Below are 15,829 nucleotides of genomic sequence, written 5' to 3' on the forward strand. Positions count from 1 at the left end.
AAATGCATTAACGTGCTTTAGTGCATATATATATCAATTGGTATGACAGCCTAGAAATTGCACAAAGTATTAAGAGAGATGTCCTTATATGATGCCAAATCTAATAGAAAGTGAAGCTATCTAATATAGTACCTTATATAGTGTACATAATGGCAAAACATATAGTCTCCCTGCAATACCTTGAGACATCCTGGTCAGTAAGTGAGGCACACTGTAACCTCGACGCGTAGTCTTCCATTTATTTTTATGCTACTTGTCTATGCGATCTTCATTTATGCATACACTGCAGTGATATAAACTGTGTATCACCCACTGTGGGCTATTATTGATGTCTTTGTGCCTGTACTTGTGCCCTATTTGTATTCTTATACTTTCAGTAGTTCTGAGTCCTTTACACCTTATTAGGACTGCTTGTTACCTCATTAACTTTTGTATGCCTGCAACCTGGATAGGTGGGGTCTCTGTGTCATATATTTCCCCCTTTCTTTTACTCTTATTTTATCATGATTGTTGATTTAATTTACCGTATTTTTCGGACTATAAGACGCACCTAGTTTTAGAGGAGGAAAATAATAAAAAAAAAATGTAAGCAAAAAATGTTGTCATGATGCACTTTTAAGGGGAAGGGGGTCTTCTGCTGACACTGGTATAGGGGTAATGTCCCCCAATTCTGACAATATCCCCCATCCTAGTATATATGCCCCCCCCCTCCTATTATACGTGGTTCCCATCCTGGTATGCCTGGCATCCCTCCATCCTGGTATGCCTGGCATCCCTTCATCCTGGTATGCCTGGCATCCCTCCATCCTGGTATGCATGGCACCCCTCATCCCTATCCTGGTGTGCATGACACCCCTCATCCCGGTCCTGGTGTGCATGGCACCCCTCATCCCGGTATGAATGGCACCCCTCATCCCTGTCCTGGTATGCATGGCACCCCTCATCCCCGTCCTGGTATGCATGGCACCCCTCATCCCCGTCCTTGTATGTATGGCACCCCTAATCCCTATCCTGGTATGCATGGCACCCCTAATCCCTATCCTGGTATGCATGGCACCCCTAATCCCCATAATGCTGCGCGTAAAAAAAATAAAATAAACACTCCTACTCACCTTTCTTCTCTCCTCCAGTGCTGCTTCCTGTCTGCCTGCACTGATCTCTCCATGTGAGCCGTGCATGGCGTCACTACCATGCGCGGCTCACAAGGAGAGATCAGCTGCCGGAAGTCACTGCTCCCCACGCCGGGACTATGTGCGCGGGGAGCAGTGACTTCACTCTCCTTCATAGCCGGCACACAGCGTACCTGCGCTGCGGCTCCTGCTGCTGCCGGCTATCGCGTGTGCCCGCTTATTAAAGGGTATGAATATTCACCCCTCCCCACGCCCATGGGCGTGGAAAGAGGTTGAATATTCATGCCCTTTAACAGCGGGCACAGGCGATTCCGGCAGCAGCAGGAGCCGCAACGCAGCTACACTGTTTGCCGCTATTAAGGAGCATGAATATTCAGTGCTCCCCACGCCCCATGGGCGTGGGGAGCAGTGAATATTAATTTTCTTTAGCAGCGGGGACAGTGTAGGCTGCAGCGGGCTTCTGCTGCCTCCTGTGCCCCGCTCCTCCACCGCTACTGCTCCTCCCACACCCCACATATATATACCCCCCCCCCCCCAACATTCGGACTATAAGACGCACCCCCCATTTTCCTCCAAAATTTTGGAGGAAAAAAGTGCGTCTTATAGTCCGAAAAATACAGTAGTTGTTTTTTCTTCCACTGATTTTTCGATTCCTATACTTTCTGGACATACCCTTTACATTTGGCTCTTTTTTGGTATTTGTATTTATACTATAGACTGATGCTGCATGTTTGCTTGTTGCTGTTACTAAAGGGCTTATCTGGGAATTTTAATATTTCTGTGTATGGGGTTAAGAACTAACATTCAGGTAGTTGCTAGCTAGCTACCTGCCTGTTCTGTTGGCGCAGATCTCTGCCAACTCAGAGTGGTTACAGACCGCTCCTGCCAATGATTCTGCGGCCTCCGCTGATGTCACGTTGAGAGTGCAGCTTCTTCTTTCGCTCTGCTCTGGTGACGGGGCGTCACTGCGGATGTCAGGCTGATTGACAGCTTGTTCCCCGCTGTTTAACTGCAGGCAGCCAGCTATCAATCAGCAAGCTGTTTGCAGGGACAGCCTGTCGACAGAGCAGCCCACAAGAGAAAAAGCTGCTCTGTGAATGAGGGGTGAATTGGGGGAATTGCCGGCTGAGCTGGCAGAGATTGTCCTCGGGCAGAACAAACCGCTACTTAGCAATTACTTGCTTTTTAGTTCTTAGCCCCAGATGCAAAAATATTAAAAATTCTGGATAACCCGTTTAATCATTGGTTCTAAGTGTGAGGCTGAGGTCTTTGACGGGCATAACAAGAAGCAAACAATCATCAATTATTTTCTAATATTATATATTATAACTGACATCTGCTGAGACTTTTATAAAGCCATTGCGTGCTAGCCATGCATCAACTGCTGCAAGGGTGACCAGCCTAAATCAGTCCAGAGCCTCTCACCTAGCCAAATCAGTTCTCATACTTTGCACTGACGAGGGCCAACAGCCCGAAACATTGTGTCTGCAAATTGAGATTCTGATTTGGCTTTTATCCTAAATCATATTGCACGACTCATTAAAGGGTTGATTGTGACTTGTAGGATTGCTGCTTCCAATAGATGGCGCTATAGAGTTCAAGTCCTCTTTTTCTCTGAAGAGGCAATTTGCATATCCTTTATTCTTTTCATTTGTTAAAGATCCATTCCTGATTTTAGTATTAAAAACTGCCTATAAGTGCTGTGTGTGAATCTGGCTGCTCGGCAGCCAGTCAGTAACCAGGCTGGTTTGCGTTTTATTCTGCAGGTAGCAGATTTGGGTTGCTCAGAATGTACACTTTTACACAAGCTGAAGTTTCAGGACTGCATTGAGGAGCTTGTTGGTGTGGACATTGATGAGGAGATATTGAGAAGGAAAGGGTAAGTAACTGTTCTGTGATTAGGGAAAAGTATTGTCAAAAAAGCATTAAATGGATGAGTGCAAGAGAGTTTTAGATTAAAATGAATTCTTTAGAGTGATGTCACACATTACTCTAGAAGTCATCAGGGGTATCGGAGCCATGAAAAGTCTGAGTGAACATAACCTTATAATTTCCAATTTCAATTCACACATAGTTGTATAGATGTATATTGAACTAATGTCCATGATACTCTGTATTTGGAAACATTTTAGACATTCAGGGCACTGCGCCATTTGCAAGGTGCATTTTATATGTAAGGGAGGTGGTCTACACTATTGCAATAGCATGGAGCCAAACAAAACTGTTGGTATTTGCTACATCTTACTAGTGTTAAGTCACATATCCCTTTAGTATGCCCCACTGTTGCTGCTCCTATTCAACCCAGCAGGACTTCCCTGGTCCATATATAAATAATAAATAAATTTATTTATATAGCGCCATCATATTCTGCAGCGCTTTACAATTCAGACAAGTTACAGACAATGGGTACTGTCCCCATTGGGGCTCACAATCTACATTCCCTATCAGTTTGTCTTTGGAGTGTCAGAGGAAACTGGAGAACCCGGAGGAAACCCACACAAACACGGGGAGAACATACAAACTCCTTGCAGATGTTGTCCTTGGTGGGATTTGAACCCAGGACCCCAGCGCTGCAAGGCTGCAGTGCTAATGACTGAGCCAATGTGCTGCCCATATATCGACACATAAAGGCAGCGGGGACAACAATGTAACTTATAGTTTTCATTTACAATGGTTTGTTATACATTTAAAGATAAATAAAATAAGATGCATCTGGAAATGTCTGATCTTCCCTCACATAAGAGTATATACATGTGTCCTATAATATCAGGTTTATTTACCCCTTGGGGGCACACTCTTGTTCTGCTTAGCGATGTTGCTTTACTAATTCATACATAACTATTAACATATGCAGCAGGTGAACTAAGTGTTGACCACTTCACCAATATTCTAAGTAAATCTATTTCTATTGACCTGAAATGCTCGCCAGATGTCGGTAACAACCCATCTAATCCACACAGGCAAGGAAATCAAACCGTAGATGTCCATAAATTAAGTTCTGTGTAATAATGAGAAATGACACAGGGAAAAAGTATTGAACACGCTAACTGAAATTGAATTCGTACTTTGTACAAAAGCCTTTGTTGGTGATGACCGCTTCAAGATGCCTCCTGTGTGGAGAAACTAGTCGCATGCATTGCTCAGGGGTGATTTTGGCTCATGCGTCCGTGGGCTTCTTCTTTGAGTTCTGAGCTTTAGTTCCTTCCATTAATGTTCTCTTGGATTCAGGCCCGGTGATTGGCAGGGCCATTCTAGCAGCTTTATTTTCTTTCTCTGAAACCAAATAAGAGTTTCCTTGGCTGTGTATTTGGGATCATTGTTTTGCTGAAATGTCCACCCTCGTTTCATTTTCATCATCCTGATAATTAGCAGTAGATTTTTTATCAGGAATGTCTCGGTGCATTTGTCCATTCATCCTTCCTTCAATCATATGAAGTTAGTCAGTGCTGTATTCTAAAAAACAGCTCCCCACCATGTACGAAGGTAAGGGGAGGGGGGAGGTTGGAGCTGATCACACTGGAAATATGTGTAGATCCGTTGCAGTGGATATAAACCGGTCAGTGCCGTACCTGCTGGTGATTTCAGCTAACATGGAGAAGACGAAAGGGTAGTTTCCGGTACAACCATACTGGTAAAAAATGTTTTTTTATTGAGTCTTTTAAAAACAGAAACCTCAGAGCCTGACGCGTTTCTAACATACTAAGATGCCCTTTATCATAGGCTATCACATGAGGTAAGTTGGTTGATATACATACAGTATATATGAACAAGGAACCAATCACAACTAATCAAATTGCATTGGCAAAACATCAGCTGTGTTCGTTAGGGGGAAACCTCATATCAAAGCAAAATGCATATATACCAGGGTGGATAAAAATCAATGTTTTTTTTAAAAAAATCAAAAAAATCAGATTTTTTTGATTTAAATCGGATTTTTTTTATTTAAATCGGATTTTTTTCAATAAACTGCTTTTTGAGGAAAATATTTTACCATCCAAAGGTTCTTCCATCATGAGATAAAGCTGAGTTGTTTAACTCAGTAGAATAAAGGCTGTATATGTGTAACATTCACAATGCCATGCTCTTCCAGAGGTTTCTGTAGGATTAGTGGGCAGTTTCTCTCCTATATTATCACAGACGCTCGCTTTACTTACGCAGTTCTCAAAACTGAATTTGACTCCACAGAGGTCCCAGCCTCTTCTTCACGGCAAAAATGTTACAACATGAACAGAGTTGAGAAAAAGACCTTAATCCTATTGTTCTACAAACCTATGAATACAGAATCAACCCCTTCAGTGCCAAGTCCAAGAAGTTAGACAATATGTTTGATTGTTTGGAGTGGAATAGATCTGCACAACACAAGAAGAATGTGAATCTAAGTGTGAGGAGGAGGAAGGGCAAGCAGACAAGAAAATGAAAGTGAAACTTTGAGCACAATACTGCAGCATAGCCACAGACAGACAAGTCTGGATCTGTTTGTGTACGATCTGAGGTTTATTACATTCGTTCCTTATAATGGCAGCAGGCCGTAAAAGAGACCCAGTTTGGGAATATTTTAATGAAGCTCCTTCGCCTATCGGTAAGGCAGGCATGCGTTCAAAATGCAAACGATGCAACAAAGAGATGCAAGGCCTGGTGGCGCGAATGAGGCAACATCATGAGAAGTGCGGTGATGAAGATGACCAAAGAAACACTTCTGAACAGGCAGGATCTATTGGTAAACATTTTTATTGAATCCTGTTTCTAAAGACTGAACTGTCATGTGTGAGAAAAATTATATTTGTTATTATTACTGCATGTTACTGTCATTTGGTACAGTTATGAAGAAAAACAAATATTCCTTTTGGGGCAGGGGCAGTGATGTGTTGTGTACAATAAGCAGAAATTGTATAAACAATAAAATAACAGCATTGACTTTTTTTGTTTAGGGGAATTCATGGATTCTGGAAACTATCCACCTCCAAGATCACCATCATCCTGTTCTACAGTTTCAGAGTTATCCATCCAGGATAGTGCTTCATTAGCAGCAGCATCATCATCAGACACCCACAGCCACATATCACCATCACCCAAAAGGAAGAAAAAACCTTTACCTCCTGGAACCACCATAGATAGGTTTGTGATAAGAACTAGCAGATTAGAAAAAGAGTTGATTGATGAAAAAATTGCCCAGTTTATTTATGCAACGAACTCTTCTTTCCGTCTGACTGAGAACCCACTTTTCATTAATATGGTTCAGTCACTGAGACCAGGATACAGTCCACCCAGCAGAGCTGATGTTGCAGGGAAACTGCTGGATCAAGTGTATGACAGAGAAATGGAGCAATGTGCAACAGCTCTGGAGGGTAAAATTGTTAACCTAAGTATTGATGGGTGGAGTAATGTCCACAATGATCCTATTGTATGTGCTTGTATAACAACAGAAGAAGGTAAAGTCTTCCTTGCACAAACAACTGATACGTCAGGAAATGCACACACAGCAGAATACTTACAAGAAGTGGCAGTAAAAGCTATAGCAACATGTGAACAAAAATTCAAATGTCTAGTACGCAGTTTGGTCACTGACAATGCTGCAAACGTATCCAAGATGAGAAGAAATTTAGAAGAGCAGGGAGGGAATACAAAGCTGCTAATAACATATGGTTGCAGTGCTCATTTGCTGCACCTCTTAGCCAAAGACTTAAGTGTTCCAGAAATAAAGGCTAATGTTGTTGAAATTGCTAAATACTTCCGTAATAATCATTTTGCTGCAGCAGCTCTGAAAAGGATGGGTGGAACCAAGCTAACGCTCCCACAAGATGTTAGATGGAACTCTGTGGTGGACTGTTTTGAGCAGTATATCAAAAACTGGCCTATTCTGATGACACTTTGTGAAGAAAATCGAGATAAAATAGATGGCACTGTCACGGTCAAAATCCTCAACATTGGGCTTAAGAGAAATGTTGAACATATGCTGAGCTTCCTGAAACCCATCTCTCAAGCTTTAAACAAAATACAGAAAAATAGCTGTTTTATTGCGGATGCTGTTGAAATTTGGAAGGAACTGAGTGAACACTTAAAAACAGAACTACACATGGACAGAATTAAATTACAAGCAGTAAACAAACGAATGGGACAAGCACTGACTCCAGCTCATTTTTTGGCAAATATTGTCAATATCCAATATCAGGGTCAAAACCTAAGTGCTGAGGAAGAGGAGTTAGCTATGACATGGGTATCCAGCAATCATCCATCTTTAATGCCAACTATAATAAACTTCAGAGCTAAGGGGGAACCATTCAAGAAATATATGTTTGCTGAAGATATTTTAAGGAAGGTCACACCAGTAAACTGGTGGAAGTCACTTAAGCGCTTGGATTTAGAGACTGTTCAAGTAATGATTTCACTTTTAACAGCAGTAGCTTCTTCTGCAGGCGTTGAAAGAATATTCTCTTCCTTTGGACTCATTCATTCTAAATTGAGAAATCTGTTGGGACCCAATAAAGCAGGAAAGCTTGTTTTTCTTTTCCAGATTATGAATAGGAACAAAGAAGAAGATGATGATGAAGATGACGACGAGTGAGCTACAGAGGACAGCAGGGACAGTAGTATTTAAGTTTTTCATGTGTCGGCTGGGCTGACAGTCTAAGTTTCTTAAAATATATATATATTTTGTTTAGCCAAATTAGTTAACAAACATGGATGTTTGTTTAAGCAAATAACTTATGCTGTAATGTTGTTATTGTTTCAGTTGAATAAATCTATTTAAATTGTTATTAAGGTCAGGATTATTTTTCTCCTTCCTAAGTACAACAGAACAGTGGTGTCCAAATATGAATGATTAACCCATTAAACTGGGGAGAAAAAAGTAATATAAAAAGTGATTCTAAAAATCTTCATCTACTTGCATGTTAAAGTAAAGTAGCAAGAACTAGTTTAGGTAGAAACTTTGATTTAAATCACTGATTTAAATCAAGCCTTACTGACTAGTGATTTAAATCGTGATTTAAATCAGTTAGATTTAAATCAAATCCACCCTGATATATACCATACCATGATTGACACATATGTGGTAGAACCCTCCTGTTTGTTTTTTCCATCCTGTGTTTTGCGGTCACGTGACCACCTGCCTTTATATTCCAGCTCCGCCCTCCTGGCTGTGCTGGACTTCAGTGTTTGACTGTTTTTCTAGCCAGGTACTTCGGTACCTTTCTCTGTCAGTTCGCTTGGTCCTTCTGGGACCTCTAGTATCTTTTTGTCTGTTTGTCTTTTTGTGTTCTGCAAAAACTTCTCTGTTTAGGAGGTGTCCCATTTTTGTTCCAGTCCTTAGTTCTTTTAGGGACCCCTCCCCTTATGTTATAGGTCTTCCTTCGGACTAGCCAAGGACTAAGGCGGGTCTGTTCACTAGGAACAAGCAGCCCGCTACATCGTAGGGATTCAGCTTAGTCTTACTGTAGGGACAGCTTTCCCCTATCTTTCCTTAGTACATGTTGCAGATCATAACAATATGTGCTTTGTCATACAGCATGATAACACATGACAAAAAGAATTATATATTGTAAGGCAGCGCTAGTCATCATGCTGGGGGACACTCGCTGCACCTGGTCAATTAAAGCACACCAGCCACGTTTTCCAGTATTTTACAATCCAGCAGTTTATTACACTTCATAACTGCTTATCACACAGTCCATCTCAGTGGCTCACCGGCATGTTTACACACATAACATCCAAGAGCCTTTCAAGTGGCAGACAAGCCCACTTGGCTCCAGTTACAGCCTTCAGCAAAGTAACTATATCAATGTCCATATAATGCACCGCTTTTACCTTTTGCCGGGTCTAGCGGTTTCCATCAGATTTGTTCTGCCACAGCTGTGACTTTACGGCTTCCCAGGTGGGGGTCTCCAGCCCTCGTACCTTCCAAGGCTACTGGCATCTCTTACACACAAGGATCCAGCCTCTGCCTTTCAGGCTGCACCTGGCTTCACTAGGCCTCACCAGGCCTCACACTCTAACGGTGTCCCACACACGGGGAACAGGCCTCACGCCTTTCTCACACTGTTTCAAAAGCACCAGGATTTATATATCCTCCAGCACATACAGGACCTGTGCTGATGTCACAGTCATGTGATCAGTCACCTGAGGGAGAGGTACATGGTCAGCCAGAACACACCGTGGACCATTACAGTAATGCCGCAAGCCGCTGCATTACAATATGTATAACAAAACATAAGACAGCCCTAATAAATGTAGAAAAGGTAATTTTTATAATTCATGCCGTTACGGAATTTGGTATTTAATGTTAAAATCCAAAATGCCTCACGCAACGCCATCTTGCTTCTGGCAGTTTCCACCCGTCATTGGGCAGGTAACCATTTCTACTCCAAAAAAAAGGAAAAACTGGACAAATCTCCCTTGTGTGTGATGATAAAATGTTTTGCGGCTCTTGAGTAACCCCGGTTGTTGCCGTTAATATTGGCTATATGTTCAGCTATTCTTCTTTTCAGTGTTCTTGTAGCAAATGTTGCATGCTCGGCACCTGATGCAGTAAACTGCATGATTGGCTTTGCAACTGATGAAAGATTTGATATGGTGTTTGGTAATATGTTTGAAAAAAGGTGAGAGTATTTTGTTCTCCGCAAAGCTGCAGACTTTGCATCTGTTTCCATCACATTTGTAGAAGCATTTGATTGACAACCATGTAGTGGATGATTGAGGCTGATACATTAGCCTTGGTGACAACATGTTGCCTAATGTGCAGCCTCTCTTTGCCACACGTCTATATCCATCTTGAATGTTAGTGTATAAAGTTCTATATTGATTGACGATGAGAAGGTATCTTTGGATAATGTTTTTAATGCTGTTATATTGCGGGCTATACGCTGTTCAACATTAAACACCAAATTCCCTAACGACATGAATTATAAAAAATTACCTTTCTGCATTTATTAGGGGTGTCTTATGTTTTGTTCTATATATATAATTCTTTTTGTCATGTGTTATCATGCTGTATGACAAAGTACATATGTGTCAATCATGGTATGTGTGATATCCTATGATTAAGGGCGTCTTAGTTCGCCAGAAGCTCGTCAGGTTCTGAGGCTTCTGTTTTTAAACATTTTTTAATCGACTCAATAAAAAACTTTTTTACCAGTATGGTTGTGCCGGAAACTACCCTGTCATCTTATCCCCTTACAATGATTTTCATACCTCCAAACTTTACTGTTGGTATGATGTTTTAGGGTGATATGCTGCTCTTTTTGCCCTCCAACCATGGTGTGTATTATGGCATCCAAAGAGTTTAGTTTTGGTCTCATCTGACCAGACTGTATTCTCCCAGTATTTCACAGACTTGTCTAAATGTGGTTGAGCAAACAATAAAAGCGCTTGAACATGCTTTTTGTGCAGCAATGGAGCATTGTGTGGTGAGTGTGCATACAGGCCATGGAGGTTGAGTACATTACTTATAGTTTCTTTGAAACAATTGTACCTGCTGATTCCTGGTATTTCTGTAATTCTCCACAGGTGGTCCTTGGCTCTTGGACAACTCTTCTGGTAATTCTTTTCACTCCTTTGTCTGAAATCTTGCAGGGAGCACCTGGTCGTGGCCAGTTTAAGCAAAATTACTTTCTTTCCACTTCTGAATTATGGCCCCAACCATGCTCACTGGAATATTCAGTAGTTTAGAAATTCTTCTGTAACCAATGCCATCAGTATGTTTTGCAACAATAAGGTTACAAAGGTCTTGAGACAGCTCACTGGTTTTACCCATCATGAGATGTTTCTTGTGTGGCACCTTGATAATGAGACACCTTTTTATAGGCCTCAGTTGAACCAGCTGATATTATTTTTCGCTAAGTGGCAGAATTGCTTTCTATGTACTGATAGATTTCAGCTGGTGTCATGACTTTCCATGGCTTTTTGCGCTTCTCTTTCTTCATGTGTTCAATACTTTTTACCTCTGTCATTTCTCATTATTACACATAAATTAATTAATGGATCTCTATAGTTTGATTTATTTGCCTTTGTGGATTGGATGGGTTGTTACTGACATCTGGTGAGAATTTCATGTCAATAACACTTTTAGAAATATATTTACTTAGATAATTGGTGACGTGTTCATTGCTTATTTCACCCGCTGTATAGTAGAAAATCTGATCTTCTATGCTTTTATCATCAGGTATACTTTAACTCCTCTTCCATTCCATTACTTGGACCCACTGGAAAGATCATTGTCTGTAACCCTGTATCATGGTTCTGTGGCTGAGAAGGATCCAGCCTTGCTTGGATTTGACCTAATAACTTGCATTGAGCTGTAAGTATGTACAGACGCCTGATTCTTGGCTGTATGTGCTGTGTACATAAGATATTGTGGGTTCTGTATTAGCAGGAGGGAGTGGATTTGCTTGAGGGACTGACAGACTGAAGCTAGTGGTGCCAGCATTGAACTATACTTTCTTCTAAAAGTGAGCGGTATCAGCATCGATCATATTACTGCCTTGTAGGCCAGTATGGCATGGATCAATATTCTCCATGTTACTCAATAGGCTGTTGCACATTAGGAAACTGAGATGTGGTCCATGTTATGATTATACACTACATTTGACCTTCTATTCAATATTTCTCTAATGCATTATTACTGGTCTTGACTTGTAATAGTCCTTTAGGAGACTTTTGTCTTTGTACATCTCAAGAAAAAAAAAACTGTTGGGAGCATACATAGTTTGATAGACTACTTGCAATGACATTTTGTAGGAAATCCTAAGTCAATGGGGTTGTCTGAGCATATAATATTGATGACCTGTCCTCAGGATAGGTCATCAATATCAGATTGCGGAGGTCAGACACCAATCAGCTGTTATCAGCTGACCTGCAGTTCTTGGCTGCGGCCACTACACTGTAGAGAGCGGCACTTGTTTATATCTGGACACCGCCGATGGGGATGATTCCTGGGGATGTTGGACACCCTCACAATCTGATATTGATGACCTATCCTAAGGAAACTCTGCTACTCTGACTACAGAGACTGATTTTTTTGGTGATCCGCAGCTGGGACTAGATCATGAACTACATACATCATCTGCAGTAGGCAGCCCGCTTGCATCTGTGGGGCGGTTGAAATTCTTCAGCTGTTGACTTAGTACTGAAGACATCTGTTACTAAAATGAAGCATATCTGTATTAGAATTTCCTTATATTTTATATAGCAAAGTTAAACAATTCATGAGCTTCTCCGTCATCTGGAGAACTTGTGCTTCCTAATATATAATTTTATTGATTTTATCATCAGTAAAATTCCTAACTGGTCTCTCATTTATCTGTGTTTTTGAAGGATTGAACACCTGGAAACGAAGGACCTAGAAGAGTTCCAAGATGTACTATTTGGTTTTATGGCCCCTAAGGCTGCTGTGATTAGTACTCCAAATGTAGAATTTAATGTCCTATTTTCTAAAAAAACACGCTTCAGACATCCAGACCACAAGTTTGAATGGAGCAGAAAAGAATTTCAGAGCTGGTCAGATTTCACTCTTAATAAATTAAGGGGTTTTGTGGTTTATAAAACACATTTTCCGATATCTTACTGGGAATTGTGAGTTACAAAAGGGCTTTTTCTTCATAAATTAGAGCAAAAGAAGCTGCAGAGTTTCTCCCTCTATGGAGCGCAGGGCTGGACCATGCATCACACTATAGTTTCCTATAGGGGTGCTTTAGTGGAACAAAAACTTGCTGCCAGGTTTCCCTGTGGATTAAAGGGAACCTGACTGCTGATACATCCTGCCTGATCTATGGGCAGCATTAATCAGACATTTGGAGTAAGATTTCGGCTAGGTCTGATTGGCTGTGAAATGCTATTGTGTTTCAGAGAAAGACACACTTGAAAAGCCACATGGGAGACTAGTTGAACAGGCCGGTGTCAGTCTTCTTCCTCCTGCCCGCTGCCAGTGACTGACATGTCTCTCCCTATACATGCACGCAGGGAGAGGGCTGACACTGTAGGGGGTGGGTGAGGAGAAGTTGCCAGAGACCCGCCTTTCTGACTAGTCTCCCATGTGGCTCACTCCCCGGCGACTTTGAAAGTGTATTGTTCTCTAAAATGCCACAGAATTTCAGAGTCAAACATATATGGCAGAGATCATATAGCCAGTGCCTGATATACGCTGCTAGTTGATAAGCTGTCAGGTTCCCTTTAAGTTAATAGCCATAAGTCCTGGGGCTAGCTTACCATTTGAGGACTATTTTAACAAAAATGAATTGTTAAGTGTAAGCATCCTCTTTAAGAAAAACTCTTGCAACTGCAAAGTTTAACTTAAGAGTGTGCCTATCAGATACAGTTTTTCCTCATAAAACAATAGAGTATGCAAAGATAATTAACTTTATACCAGGATAGACAAAACTATGGCCGTCTAGTCATCGATATACTGTTTTCTATAAGAGCATATTACAGGCAGGCTCTTTCAGAGTGCCCATCAGTATAACACTGACAGGCTGGTATAATACACGCCGCTACATTTGTAGTAAATTTATACAGAAGTATAACAGATTCTGGCACTGACTTATTAGAACCTGTTAAGTTTCAACTTTTTGCTGCATTCTGCGCATCCAAATCAATGGAAACCTGCCACAAAGGAGACTGAATGAAGCCAACCCATAGCACTCGCCATCAGAAGAATTCAGCTCAAATAGAAAGCTTTTAAGATGGTTTTCCAGACCCATAACAATTGTAAATCAAGCGAACATGTATAAAAGATAAAACAATTTCCCCAGTGCTGCTCCATTTCTGGCCTCTGGTCCCTTTCTGCTCTTTGTTTCTGCCACTCCAGCAGTGATTTCACATTCTGCTATGTGATCACACCTGTCAATGGTTGATGTTGGCAAGATTGACATTTCACCTAAATGGCCTGTGATTGACTGTCATGTCATGTCACTGCAGCAGTGTACAAAAAGACAAGCAGGGTAACGAGAAAAATTTAGGTGGGGAGTTTTAAAAATATCAACTTTTTCTTATTTTAATACCGTGGTAGATTATTTCACTCAACTGATCATCGAGGTAGACAAAGGAACACTTTCTCTTTAAATCTTCCGCTGGTTTATTAAGAGTACTGCATAAACCACAGCAACATTCGCAAAACAAACACAGCGTAACTGGAAAAACAAAACATAATGTATGGCACAGTCTTTGGTGCTAGTTTGGGGGTCCTTGTTGGGGAAACCGCTCGCTTCAGGAACAAACAACCCAAGGTTTAGCTTTCCTTCACATGACAATACAGCTCCAGAGCTTGATCCTCCAGGCCCACCCCACACCAAATGCTGTAGAAGACTGTGAATTTATCCTTTGGACTCCTCCCTCTCTGCAGCTGTTTAATCACCCTAGCACTAAACATGGCTGATTAACCCCTCTCAGCACTTTGTGTGCTGAATCATTTTCCTATGTTTATATTACTGGAGCTAACAATCTCAGTGCTACATATCTCCCCTTTGCCCAAAGCCGTAGGTTTTGGCTCCTTCAGTCACCCAATCGAGAAGTCTAAACAGGACATCTGCATTACCGTGCAGCTTCCCAGACCTGTGTTCCACATGAAAGATGAAGACCTGAAGCCCTGAGTTTCAACTCTAAAGTACTTTGCCAGTGACTTTGTCACAATACATAACTCGGTAGATTTAAGAAATGAAAAAAACTGGGAATAGGAAACCCTTTTAAGGTTGGTATAAATACTTTTTTTTGGAAGAGCATCACTTCAGCAGTGCAGATTTTTGGCTAAAAGACAGAAATGGATTCAAAATGAATGGGAAATATAAAGGAAGGACTTGTACTTCTTCTATGTGATGTATCCTTTTCTGGCTTTGGTTAAAAAAAAAATACATCCAGACTGAATGGTGTTTAAAAAAACAAACAAAAACCTGTGTGTGAAATCAGCCTAAAGAGAACATTTCTTGTTTTTAGCACTTTCTGAAACGTGAGTTATGCTTGGTTTAGATGGCATGATCACAGCCATGAAATGATCACTGATCTGTTACATGCAACCAGTCAGTGGACAGATTTGTAATGCTTTATATCTGCAGGTTAATAGCATCTGGAGACAGCTTCCCTTTAAGCCTGCTAAAAAATTATTGCACCTGACAAACGAGCATTTTGCTTGGTCATTGGGTGATTGCCAGCAAATTTAGATGAGCACATAGTCGGAAATGAGTATTTTTATGACTGTTCATTCCCAGATCGGCATTGCCTAAATGGACCTTAACTTGTGTTTTGTTACCCCAGGGCTATGAAAATTGCCAGACAATACAATTATACGGTTGAGTTTTCTGGGGTTGGACAGGCAGTACAAGAAACTAAAGATGTTGGTTATTGCTCCCAAATTGGAATATTCAGTAAGAACTACAACGAGAGCGAGGAATCCATCAATAACAAGAAGGGCCACAGAAGTGTTTACAAGAGAGTAAGTACTTTTTTCTTTTTCACTTATATTTGTGTATTTCCATTAAAAGCACAGTTTTGACCAGTTAGAGACCTGGACATTTCTTTTTGACCAGATTTTATGAATCCTAAAACAAGATGCTAACATTTTTTGAAAAAAGAAACAAAAAAACTACCGTATATAAACGAGTATAAGCCGACCTGAATATAAGCCGAGGCCCCTAATTTTACCACACAAAACTGGGAAAACTTATTGAATCGAGTATAAGCCTAGGGTGGGAAATGCAGCAGCTACTGGTAAATTGGAG

The 15,829-nt window shown here is 41.0% G+C and overlaps 2 protein-coding genes across 3 annotated transcripts in view; both read left to right on the forward strand.

The window, feature by feature from the left end:
• Window positions 1–15,829, forward strand: part of HENMT1 (HEN methyltransferase 1) — a 46,839-nt gene that overhangs the window by 13,252 nt on the left and 17,758 nt on the right. For both annotated transcript variants that reach the window (XM_073642918.1, XM_073642919.1), the window contains exons 3-6: window positions 2,897–3,009; window positions 11,287–11,421; window positions 12,438–12,620; window positions 15,366–15,543. In XM_073642918.1, coding sequence (XP_073499019.1) covers window positions 2,897–3,009; window positions 11,287–11,421; window positions 12,438–12,620; window positions 15,366–15,543 — 609 coding nt within the window. The remainder of the gene's footprint in view (window positions 1–2,896; window positions 3,010–11,286; window positions 11,422–12,437; window positions 12,621–15,365; window positions 15,544–15,829) is intronic.
• On the forward strand, window positions 5,528–7,885 carry LOC141156678 (uncharacterized). Its single transcript, XM_073642917.1, has 2 exons — window positions 5,528–5,847; window positions 6,059–7,885. Exons 1-2 carry the CDS (start codon window positions 5,646–5,648, stop codon window positions 7,690–7,692), a joined length of 1,836 nt encoding a protein of 611 aa, XP_073499018.1. The 5' UTR covers window positions 5,528–5,645; the 3' UTR covers window positions 7,693–7,885.

The sequence above is a fragment of the Phyllobates terribilis genome, unplaced genomic scaffold (assembly GCF_046119375.1).
Source record: "Phyllobates terribilis strain yellow unplaced genomic scaffold, ASM4611937v1 Scaffold_8__6_contigs__length_399053987, whole genome shotgun sequence".
NCBI lineage: Eukaryota > Metazoa > Chordata > Amphibia > Anura > Dendrobatidae > Phyllobates > Phyllobates terribilis.